Raw genomic sequence first — 13,081 nt, 5'->3', positions numbered from 1 at the left:
ACCATTTAAGCTGGTAAAATGCTGTTTTAATGGGTATGCACGATGAATGCTGAAAGTATGTTTCCCTTAGGGGAGAAACTAGAACTAGGAAACACAGGTTAAAAATAAGTAGTTTCCAATTTAAGACAGAGATGCGATTTTAATTCTTTTCGGAGGGTCATTAATCTGTGGAATTCCCTTCCCCAGAAAGGAGTGAAGCTGGGTCATTGAATCTATTTAAGGCTGAGTTAGATGGATTCCTGACTGACAAGGGAGACAAAGGTTACAGGGGGTAGACAAGAAAGTAGAGTGCACAATCACATCAGCCATGATCCTCTCAAATGGCAGAGCAGTTTGGAAGGGCCAAATGGCCTTCTTCTGCTCCTAATTTGTATGCTCATATAACATGTTCATACATTAAAAATGGTCCCAGTTGCTTGCCATTGGAAAGCTTAATCTTCTTCAACCTGGCACAATCTTAATTCTTTACTTTCATCCTGCCAACCAGGATCAGACATTATGCCTCTCACATATGTCAGTGCACCCAAGCTCCTAATTTCCTGCTACTGATAGCAGCACCAGGTTTCAGCCACTTTCTTTTCTTCTCTCTCCACAGGTGCTGCTTATTGAGTGTTTGCAGCAATTTTTGTTTTTATTGCAGCTTTCCAGCATCTGCAGTATTTACCATTTGTCGTACCAGCTGAATATATCTGGCTATAGCCCTTTCTTTGAAAACTCATCCAGTTGTCTATTGAACTCATGCATAGAATTTTCTGTGGCCTTCCCAGACAATTTATCCACATATATATTTTCCACTGTATGAAAGAGTTGCATCTGAATACCCTGGTTCCTCACACTTTAAAATAAATGCCAAAGTTTTTGTACCCCAGTCGATGTGAATAAATTTGTCAGCAGGAAACTTGACAAATACCTTCAGCATTTTGAGAATTTCTATTAGGTCCATGTGTCTCCTCTCCAGCAAGAGCTAGCACAATTTCCTCACCATTTCTTCACTGTTTAGTTGGTTAAGATCAAATTATTGGGCGCTATTTAAAGGAAAATAAAAGAGTCCTGTTTTGGGCGTGTTCTACAGGGTGTTTCCCGGCGCTACAATTGAATAGGGCTGTTATTTTTTCAGGCCTCGACGGGGAATGTCCCACTGAGGTGGCACTCCGTCCCATTTCCTGCACTGAATAGCTCAGCTCGCCAGTGCAGGAAGAAATAAAAATGGCGCTCTGATCTCTCGACATCCCGACTTGACTCCCGGACCCCCCTAATGCCCCAATTCACCTGTTGGGGGTCCTTGAGCCCCCTGCACCCATCTCATATGGCCAAAATACCACCTGGGTACCTTGGCACTGCCAGCCTGGCACCCAAGCAGTGCTACCTGGGTACCCTGGCATTGCCAGGGAGGCACTGAGGTGGCACTGCCAGGATGTCCAGTTGGCACTGCCAGGGTGCAAGGCTGGCAGTGAGAAGGTTCCCAGGTGGCATCAGCAGTGCCAAGATACCACCCTACCCAGAGGCCAACCGCCGAGTGGCCTCAGATCGCTTGGGAGACCTCCCTCAAAATGCCGATCAGTTTTGTCCTAATTTGTGGAGACCAGTGCTAAACGGCGCCCGTCTGGGGTCTCCTCGGCGAGGCCAATAGATCCCGGGGACTGGTTAGATCCAGCCTAGACATAGCTAACTGAGCTTAATTGCATACTTAACTATGCAAGTCTGGACCGCCCATTGTGGGTGTGATCCAGATTGCGATGTCTCACGAGATTTTGTTAGATCTCACAGGGCATAACAACCGGCGGGAATTCCAGAAGAGGCCTCTTGGTATTTACCGGCTGCATCCATCCTGATTCCGGCGGGACATGGCCGGTAAATCGTGCCCGTTATCTAAGCCACAGCCTCTCAATATCATTTTGCTTGCTAACACAAATGAAAGATAAACCTCAACAAGCAAAGCAATAAGTAAGAAATAAATAAAACGGTGATAAATCACAGTAAAGCCTATTATTAAGCCAACAATATCATGATAGCTATTCTGGCTATAAAGCTTATTTTGCAGCAAATGTGATTCAGTTTATGGTACCTTATGGCCAGTTAAAAATGTAAGGTATCAAATGTTTTAAAACATTTTGTTTTAAATATTCCCAATTGATAAGATCTTTATTTATAGAACTTTCATCCATCAACTTATCAAATGTTATATGAAGCCTTACTGTAAACTTCCATTTAATTTGTGCTTTCTGTTATGCACATGGGCGGGTAGATCAGAGCACCTGGCAGCAAATTTTATTCACCAAATGCCAAGTACAGGTGAATGTAATTTTGTCCAATTAGCTCATCCTTACATGGAATCCTGTATTCCACCTTCCCCCATTATGACAACAACTGCCTTTTAAATGTGTCCTTGCCTTCATCTGATTATTTGTTTGAAACAGTCCTGAACTTGGACAAAAGTCACTTTATTCCCAAAGGAATAATTAAATGGTGCACTTATTCAATTTTTCAAGGGCGGCACAATAGCACAGTGGTTAGCTCTGCTGACTCACAGCGCCAGGGACTCGAGTTCAATTCCAACCTCGGGTGACTGTCGGTGTGGGGTTTGCACGTTCTTCCCGTGTCCGCGTGGGTTTCCTCTGGGTGCTCCGGTTTCCTCCCACAATCCAAACATATGCAGATTAGGTGGATTGGCTGTTCTAAACTGTTCCTAGGTGGGATTACAGGGATGGGTGAGGGATTGGACCTAGGTGGGGTGCTCTTTTAGAGGGTTGGTGCAGACTCGATGGGCCAAATGGCCTCCTTCTGCGCTGGTTTATGATTAGGCTTGAATCCCTGATGTGCAGTAACTTACCGCAATTCTTGGCATTAGTATACAACAGGTAGGATTTTAGTCGATTATAGGTGCATAAAGGTGCTCTAGATTCTATAGTTTATCAATAACCATGTAGAATTCAAGGGAAATACAGACTATTGCTGGTGAAGTAAATATGTGGTGAAGAGAAGAGGCTTCACTGCTGTAAACTGCAATGGAAATTCACTAGCCGAAAGGTCAGCAAGGCATGATTACAATGCAATGGAAACTCAATTCAAGACATGCAATTTTTGAAGTATGTTCGACATATAACGAATTTTTACTAACATCATCAGTGCAATGTAAACCAGCTCAAAGGTTTTTTTCAATACGTTTCATCCACCTGTATTTTCATTCAAAAGATGAAACTAACATTAAGAGCTTTGATGTGTTTTGGAAAATAAAAAAAATGAAAAGAAAAACCCACAATTTTGAATGAAGATGAAAATGTTGCCACACAGCAAAGCTATTCCATTAAAGGTACATGCAGAAAGGTCAGTATATACTGAATGAAAAGATACCATTGCAAACCACATTTTATTCCACTTAACTACCAACTGCTAATTTAGGCAGCACACAGATACTAGAAGATTATGCTTACAGAGTAACATACATTCTATTTTTGACATCAGTTGTTTGACAGATCAAATATTACTTAACAGGATAAATCAGACAAGAAAGTTAAATTTACAGAGCGAACCTAGAATTAAGGGTATTTGTGCAGTTCCAAATTAGTTTGGGTTTAGAACAAGTGATTAAAATAAGGAGCAGAATTTTACTGCCTTGGCGTGGCAAGGGCAGGGCTGGAAAATGCAGTGAGCCATTCAAACGTCCATTGACTTTGGCGGGATTGGAAAATCCTCTTGGCCGAAGGGGCTGTAAAATTCCTCCCATGAATTCCAGCATTAACAAGTGGTCCCACGTACTCTGTTCATTCCAATTAGTTATTAGATCACATCAAGGGACTTTTCCCCCCCCCACCCCCAATTAACCAGTATATAAATATTTGTTTAAAAAACCCCACAGTGGATTGAGTTAATATTGGAGGTGGAATAACACAAACATGAAACCAGAAATTCAGCATCACATTGATTCAAATTACGGGAAAATAATCTTTACATTTTGATGTATGAATGTGCAGGTTATAAGGTGCGGGTTGTAACAGTGCCCGGTTATAAAATATTACAATAAAATATTAACTTTTTCTACCTGCAGCTCCCCCCAGATGGTCTTTGTGTCCAAACAGTGTAGTCAAGAACTTAAAACTTAAAGTTGAAATCCAAACTGGAGTCATTCATTTTGAATTTGCTATTATTGTGTGCATCAACAGGTTTTGCTACACTATCTCAGCAGATAAATCAATGACTGTAATTAAAAGCACCCAATTTAAATCAATGGATGGATAATATCATAGGCGACAATTAGGGTTTTATTCAAGTGTTTGAAATTAGCAAGTACTTTCCCTCCCCAGAATCACTCAGGTGTATTTTCTTTGCTGTATTTATTGCAAAGTGACAGGACAGATCTTGACACAAGCGTGGGCTATATGGAATCTGTTTCCCTGTAGACTGACAACATTGACAGTGCAGAATATGGGAGGACAGCTCACCGTAACTAGAAGTGTTGAACTTTTAGGCATTTTAACAATAAATGAGCTGTCATGTGAGCTGAATCAGAGGATGTAAATGTGATATGACTACCCATCGGGGGAAAGCACACAGTCCACTTTCTGGAAATCATGTGTCCTTTAGCAAATGGATCCAGGTTCCCACCAGGGACAAGAACTGCAGTTGATAACCGCTTGGTTTTACTTTGACGTATTGACTACGTCAGTTTCTCATTTTGTCTGCTTTCATTTGGGCTCCCTTTTTGTCGAACACTACCTAGTTGTTAAATGCTCAGTAAAGTCCTTTTATTCTAGCATTTCATCAGAAAAAAGTTCGAGGACTCTTCACATCCTGTAGTCTCTTTCAAAATATGGTGCTGGAGAGAGATCAGCTTGCAACAGTTTGGTTGTTGATTATTTATCACAGACCGGTGTGAAATATTTAAACTACGTGAAGTGACACCTGGAGAGTGAGTATTTTAAAGTGTCCCATTCCTCTGAAGAATTTCCTGCTCAACTCTTTTTTTTTTTGCTTGTTTGCAGTTATGTCAGAATGCCTCTCATACCTGACATTAATGGGTTAAAGCTGATCTACAAGGCTCCTGGCTCTTCACTCACCAAACAAAACCAGACTCACCAGACAGTTTTCATGAAGACGGTATCCCTTTTAAGGGACACTGGTTTCCAAAAATTGCCTAACACAATGTCAGTAGCTGGTAGTACAATATAGAAATGGGAGACAAAAATCTGTGGGTCGTGTTCCAAGTGGTTATATTGGAGTCTGGCTGGGGCTGCCCTCAGCACAGAGTCCTCTCGAACAACAGGAGGGCACCACCACACAAGCATGGGAAGGATGGATACAAATGCCACTTTGGGGACGTCTTTGGTACAAAATGAAAATTGCATCTGGTCTTTGCTGTTTTCTGTTAGGGAGATGTCCTGTCAGTTGCCCACCAGAGGACAAGCCAAATTATAGAACTCCGACAGTGCAGAAGGAGGCCATTCAACCCATCAAGTCTGCACCAGCCCTCTGAAAGAGTACCCCACCCAAGTTCACTCTCTCGCCATATCCCAATAATCCCTTAACCTAACCTGCACATCTGTTTTGGACATTAAGGGGCAATTTAGCATCGCCGATCCACCTAACCTGCATATCCTTGGATTGAGGGAGGAAACCCATGCAGACACAGGGAGAATATGCAAACTCCACACAGACAGTGACCCAAGGCCAGAATTGAAACCCGAGTTCCTGCCGTGATGAGGGAGCAGTGCTGACCACTGTGCCGTCCAAACAATCTCGGTCCACAAGGTTTAGTGATGCTGGAATGTATTCATTTTAGGTGTTACAATAATAGACTTGATTTGATCTGTTTGGCTAGTATTTGAAGTTCAAAGAAAATCCTGTGCTTTCTTCACAAGAATATTCATTTGTATCAAATGTCCAGTGTAAAGGAGGGGAGGGTAAGAAAATAGTCTAATAATGCTCACTACATCCTCAGACATTGGCGGCATAAGTATTACCTGCCTCAGGCTAATGTTAGATGTTACGATTTCTGGTTTCATGGATTACATACTAGGAACAACAGGCATATTGAAAATTGCCATTTTACGATCAGTGAACACTCTGTGATAATACAAGCTGACAAGCAATAAAATCAATCGAAAGTGAAACTGTAAATGTGACAGTGCAAGGAACAGTTAAAAATTAGTCACAAATCACTTGTTTTTTCTATAAATTTAAAGTGCCCAATTCCTTTTTTCCCAATTAAGGAGCAATTTAAGAGTGGCTAATCCACCTACCCTGCACACCTTTGGGTTGCGGGGGTGAGACCCACGCAGACACAGAGAGTTTGTGCAAACTCCACACGGACAGTGACCCTGGGGTGGGGTTGAACCTGGGTCCTCGGCGTCGTGAGGCAGCAGTGCGAACCACTGCGCCACCATCGCAAATCACTTTTACTGGACCAGTTAGACAATGCTGTTAACTCATCAAACTGGACCAGCATCTATAAGCCCTTTCCCTAAGGGAAATCTACTCAAAACATTCATCTGAACAAAATCCTTTGTAGGTAGCAATGCATACTTCAGATTGCACCCGTAGCAGCTTCAATTTAATCCATATGTCAATATGTCAATCCCTTCTTTTGCTCAGAGCATGGCAGTGAAAGGGTGAGGGATTGAGGGGCAGTCAAAGGCAATGCTTCAGTAAGCAAATCCTCTGAGCTTCACACCCTTTTATTTTAGTTGCTGATTCCATTGTCAAACTCCTCGCACTATAGCGCTCAAGAAGAATCAAAAATCTTATTGATGTGTGAAACATTTCTGTGCTACGATCGCCATCAAAGGAACGACCCAAGATTGCACTGTGGCCAGTTGTATTGTCGATAAATAGATTCATTTTACAGCTGCCGCCACATCCACAATGATCCAGCTTTACAGTTTTGTGCAGCATTATGAAAGGCTCCATGCCTTTCACCTGACCTTTAAGAGCAACTATGTCAAAAGGTTTTGCTTACCTCCTCTAGCTGACTGTGGACATGCTGGACTATTAGATCGATGGCAACCATGTTACCTCCTCCTTAAAGCAAAAGGGAACAGATAAAACAGTGACTGCAGTGACATGGCCAGCGAAAACAGATATTCTTTCGCCTTAACTTTGCCACCTCCCCCGCACTGCCTTTCAATAGAAACTGCATCCTACATCCAGTCACTAGTTGGGATGTTCGAAGCCATGAGCTGGTATCAAGTTAGCCAAGAAGCAATAGCCATTTACATTATAATTAAACAATGATGTCCTGGACTAGGCACATGTGGGAAAGACAAAATGAAACGAAAGTGGTGAAATCACACCATAATAATAGTGTACTAGCCTTTGTATGAAACTACTTTGCTCACCATTTTAATAGACTCTGCGGCATGTTTAAAATGTTTTAAAATAGCCAAAGGAATTTCATGGATGTGGCTTTAAAGTTTGCTGATGGTGCAAACTAAAATCTCATCTCACAAGTGATCTAAATACTGACAAACAACATTCAATTAATTATTGTTACATCATTTGTGTATTGCACTTGAAAATAAAATGTATTTTCCGATGCTCCTTACAACTTAATTTCACAGCAGCAACCTAGCAACATGCAGTCCTTATTTCTTACCTGTTTGTGGTGATGGAGAACGATTAACAATGGGAAGCAGCTGAGCCTCCGTGTATTGGCTGCATATATTGGGCAGGATTCTCCAGTCCCCTAGCCACTGGTGGCGGGATTCTCTCTTCTTGATGCTTGTCAATGGGATTTCCCATTGAACCCACCCCACGCTTCTGGTAAAGCCATGGGCGGGGGTGCGCTGCCAGCGGGAAAAGAGAATCCCAATGGCCGGAGAATTCTGGCCATTATATATCATTCATTAACTCAAAATGCATTCAATCAAGCAGGTGGAAAAGAACACTCCTTTAAAAAAATGGTTAAATACCGTTGCTGGAGACCAAAGGCCCATCAATTATATCAACAGCTTTATTTAAATTCAGGCTACATTTTTTTAACGCATGTTTATTGAAAGTTTGCATTCGGTAAAATAACGCAACAAAGTTCCAGAATAATACGTCACCGTAAACAAGGAAGGGAACATGAAACAGAAACGGATTAACCTACATGAGCACAGTATGGAACAAGAGAACGGCATCACAACTGGCTTATTGACATCATTAGACAGAACTCAAGTCCCAAATTAACCCACCAGAGCCCGAGGGATGAACAGGATCAGGGGCGTCATTCTCCGACCCCCTGCCGGGTTGGAGAATCGCCGGGGGCTGCCGTGAATCCCGCCCCCGCCGGTTGCCGAAGTCTCCGGCACCGGATATTCGGCGGGGGCGGGAAAACGCTCGATTCTCCGGCCCGGATGGACCGAAGTCCCGCCGATAAATTGCCTGTCCCGCAGGCGTGGATTAAAACACCTTTTGAACGGCGGGACAAGGCGGCGTGGGCGGGCTCCGGGGTCCTGGGGGGGGCGCGGGGCGATGTGGCCCCGGGGGGTGCCCCCACGGTGGCCTGGCCCGCGATCAGGGCCCACCGATCCGCGGGCGGGCCTGTGCCGTGGGGGCACTCTTTCCCTTCCGCCTCCGCCACGGTCTCCACCATGGCGGAGGCAGAAGAGACTCCCTCCACTGCGCATGCGTGGGAAACTGTCAGCGGCCGCTGACGCTCCCACGCATGCGCAGCCCGGAGATGTCATTTCCGCGCCAGCTGGCGGGGCAACAAAGGCCGTTTCCGCCAGCTGGCGGGGCGGAAATTCCTCCGCCGCCGGCCTAGCCCCTCAAAGGGGCATTCCGCACCTTTGGGGCGGCGCGATGCCCGTCTGATTGGCGCCGTTTTGGGCGCCTGTCGGCGGACATCGCGCCGTTTCGGTAGAATTTCACCCCTTGAGAGCATGACAATATAACAAAATGCCGCACACCCTCCCATGCTGCACAACCCGTCATTCATCACGGGAGATCAGGATATACTTCCCACTCCAAGATTGGGTGTGCACCAACATGCATCCTCTCAATTCCAACAGCACCAATAATCCATCACAGCCTCCTCTTTCCGGATTCCAGACCATCCAAAGATGTGCAGGTTAGGTGGATTGGCCATGATAAATTGCCTTAGTGTCCAAAATTGCCCTTAGTGTTGGGTGGAGGTGTTGACCTTGGGTAGGGTGCTCTTTCCAAGAGCCGGTGCAGACTCAATGGGCCGAAAGGCCTCCTTCTGCACTGTAAATTCAATGATAATCTATGATTAATCTAGGACAAAGATTCGGCACAACATCGTGGGCCGAAGGGCCTGTTCTGTGCTGTATTTTTCTATGTTCTATCTTCACCCATGTAGGAGCCAGGAATGGATTTGTCATACCCACCCTTGCAAAAACAAAAGAAACTACACGGAAACCCCAGATTGACAGGCAGTTACATACATACTGCATAAGACCAGAAGACATAACAGCAGAATTAGGCCACTCGGCCCATCAAATCTGCTCTACCATTCAATCATGGCTGATATTTTTCTCATCCCCATTCTCCTGCCTTCTCCCCATAACCCCAATCCCCTTATTGATCAAAAACCTATCTATCTCTGTTTTAAATCATTCAGTGATTTGGCCTCCACAGCCTTCTGCGGCAAAGAGTTCCACAGATTCACCACCCTCTGGCTGAAGAAATTCCTCCTCACCTCTGTTTTAAAGGATCGCCCCTTTAGTCTGAGATTGTGTCCTCTGCTTCTAGTTTTTCCTACAAGTGGAAACATTCTCTCCACGTCCACTCTATCTAGACCACGCAGTATCCTGTAAGTTTCAATAAGATCCCCCCCCTCATCCTTCTAAACTCCAACGAGTACAGACTCAGAGTCCTCAACCATTCCTCATACGACAAGCTCTTCATTCTTGGATCATTCAGGGATCATTCTGGTGAACCTCCTCTGGACCCTTTCCAAGGCCAGCACATCCTTCCTTAGATACAGGGCCCACAACTTTTCACAGTACTCCAAATGGGGTCTGACCAGAGCCTTATATAGCCTCAGAAGTGCATCCCTGGTCTTGTATTCTAGCCCTCTTGACATGAATGCTAACATTGTATTTGCCTTCCTAACTGCCGATTGAACCTGCACGTTAACCTCAAGAGAATCGTGAACAAGGACTCCCAAGTCCCTTTGTGCATCTTATTTCCTAAACATCTTCCCATTTAGAAAATAGTCTATGCCTCCATTTCTCCTTCCAAAGTGCAGAACCTCACAATTTTCCACATTGCATTCCATCTGCCACTTCTTTGCCCACTCTCCTAGCCTCTCCAAATCCTTCTGCAGTCCCCTTGCTTCCTCAATACTACCTGCCCCTCTACAGATCTTTGTATCATCTGCAAACTTAACAACAGTGCCTTCAGTTCCTTCCTCCAGATCATGAATGTATATTGTGAAAAGTTGTGGTCCCAGCACCGACCCATGAGGTACACCACTAGTCACCGGCTGCCATCCTGAAAAAGACCCCTTTATACCCACTCTCTGCCTTCTGCCAGTCAGCCAATCCTCTATACATGCCAGGATCTTACCCTGAACACCATGGGATCTTAACTTATATAACAGTCATGGGGGAAGTAATGTGAAGCCTGGGGGGAATTTGGCAATTTTTCGGGGTATAAATTGAACGTGGGGAAAAGCGAGATGTTCGCGATCCAGGCAAGAGGACAGGAGAAAAGACTGGGAGAGCTGCCACTTAGAATGGTACGGAAGAGCTTTCAATATCTGGGAATCCAGGTGGCCCGGGAATGGGAGGCATTGCACAAATTAAACCCATTCCGGTTGGTAGAACAAATGGAAGGGGACTTTAAGAGATGAGACATGCTCCCGCTATCACTGGCGGGGAGGGTACAGACCGTGAAAATGACAGTCCTCCCCAGATTTCTGTTTGTCTTTCAGTGCCTTCCCATCTTCATCCCAAAGGCCTTTTTCAAGTGGGCGAATAAGGTTATTTTGGGCTTTGTGTGGGTGGGTTAAACCCTGAGGGTGAAGAAAGTGTTGCTGGAGCGCAGTCGGGGGGAGGGTGGGTTGGCGCTGCCGAACTTCTGCAATTACTACTGGGCGGCTAATATAGCCATGATTAGGAAGTGGGTAGTGGGGGAGGGGTCGGCATGGGAGCGGATGGAGGTGGCGTCATGCAAAGACACCAGTTTGGGAGCACTGATAACGGCACCTTTTCCGTTCTCGCCGGCCCGATACTCCACAAGTCTGGTGATGGTGGCGGCTCTGAGAATCTGGGGGCAATGGAGGAGATATAAGAGAGTGGAGGGAGCATCGGTTTGGACCCTGATTTATAATAATCATCGATTTGTACCGGGTGGGCTAGATGGAGGGTTCCGGGGATGGCAAAGGGAAGGAGTTAGAAGGATGGGGGATCTATTTATAGATGGGAGCTTTCCCAGCTTGAAAGCCTTGGAGGATAAATTTAAATTGCCAGCAGGGAACGGGTTTAGGTATTTGCAGGTGAGAGACTTCCGGAGAAAACAGGTGCCGGCCATTCCACTGCTGCCGCCATGGGGGATACAGTATAGAGTAGTCTCCAGTACCTGGGTGGGAAAGTATCAGATATTTACCAGGAGTTTCGGAGGCGGAGGAAACCCCGGTGGAGGAGCTTAAGGGCAAGTGGGAGGACAAGCTAGGAGGTGAGATAGTGGCGGGTCTATGGGCGGATGTCCTAAGCAGGGTTAATACCTCCTTATCATGTGCCAGGCTTAGCCTGATACAATTTAAGGTAGTCCAGCGGGCACACATGACAGCGGCGAGGATGAGTAAGTTCTTTGGAGTAGAGGATAGGTGTGTGAGGTGCGCGGGAAGCCCAGCAAATCATGTCCACATGTTTTGGGCATGCCCGAAGCTCAGAGGGTTTTGGCAGGATTTTGCTGAGGCGATGTCCACGGTGCTAAAAACACGGGTGGTGCCGAGTCAGGAGGTAGCGATCTTTGGAGTGTTGAAAGAGCCGGGAGTTCAAGGGGCGAAAGAGGCTGACGTCCTGGCCTTTGCCTCCCTGGTAGCCCGGAGATGGATCTTGTTAATGTGGAGGGACTCGAAGGCCCCGAGTGTAGAGACCTGGGTTAGTGACATGGTTGGGTTTCTCAGTCTCAAGAAAATAAAGTTCACCTTAAGAGGGTCAATGATCGGGTTCACTGGTGGCAGATGTTCGGCGACTTTCTTGGGGAAAATTAAAATGTCAGCAGATGCAGTATTCCAATGGGGGGGGGCGGGGAAGGGCCGGATTGTTGTTTTGTGGTTGGGGTGTGTGAAGATTGAGATGTGGGGGAGAAATGTTTATTTTACCATGTTGATGTCATTGTCTGTTATTTTTATAAAAGTTTTCAGATACCTTAATAAAATATTTTTTAAAAAAACCTATTTAACAGTCTCCTCTGCGGCACCTTGTCAAAGGTCTTCTGGAAATCTAAATAATCACGTCCACTGGTTCTCCTTTGTCTAACCTCCTTGTTACTTCTTCAAAGAACTCTGACAGATATGTCAGACATGACCTCCCCTTGACAAAGCCGTGCTGACTCAGGCCTATTTTATCATGCACTTCTAAGTACTCCGCGATCTCATCTTTAATAATGGACTCTAAAATCTTACCAATGACCGAAGTCAGGCTAACCGGCCTATAATTTCCCATCTTCTGTCTCCCTCCCTTCTTAAACAGTGGTGTTACATTAGCCACCTTCCAGTCCTTTGTGACCCTTCCTGCCTCCAGTGATTCTTGAAAGATCATCACCAATGCCTCCACAATCTCCTCAGCTATCTCTTTTAGAACCCTGGGGTGTAGTCCATCCGGTCCAGGTGATTTATCCACCTTCAGACCTTTCGGTTTCCCCAGAACCTTCTCCTTAGTAATGGTCACTGCACTCACCTCGACCTTCTGGAGCTCTGGCATCCCACTGGTGTCTTCCACTATGAAGACTGATGCAAAGTAACTATTCAGTTTGTCTGCCACTTCTTTGTTTCCTATTATTACTTCTCCAGCCACATTTTCCAGTGGTCCAATGTCTATTTTTGCCTCTCTTTTACCTTTTATATATTGAAAATTTTTCCCCCATCTTCCTTTATATTACGAGCTAGCTTGCACTCATACTTCATCTTCTC

At 45.2% G+C, this 13,081-nt stretch overlaps 1 protein-coding gene across 5 annotated transcripts in view; it reads right to left on the bottom strand.

Annotated features, from left to right (window-relative positions):
- The window catches only part of LOC140428432 (uridine-cytidine kinase-like 1), a 163,304-nt gene that overhangs the window by 63,643 nt on the left and 86,580 nt on the right, over positions 1-13,081 (bottom strand). For all 5 annotated transcript variants that reach the window (XM_072514877.1, XM_072514873.1, XM_072514875.1 and 2 more), the window contains exon 7: positions 6,953-7,014. In XM_072514877.1, coding sequence (XP_072370978.1) covers positions 6,953-7,014 — 62 coding nt within the window. The remainder of the gene's footprint in view (positions 1-6,952; positions 7,015-13,081) is intronic.

This window comes from Scyliorhinus torazame, chromosome 8, assembly GCF_047496885.1.
Source record: "Scyliorhinus torazame isolate Kashiwa2021f chromosome 8, sScyTor2.1, whole genome shotgun sequence".
Taxonomy (NCBI): Eukaryota; Metazoa; Chordata; class Chondrichthyes; order Carcharhiniformes; family Scyliorhinidae; genus Scyliorhinus; species Scyliorhinus torazame.
This window is presented reverse-complemented; position numbering and strand designations above follow the sequence as displayed.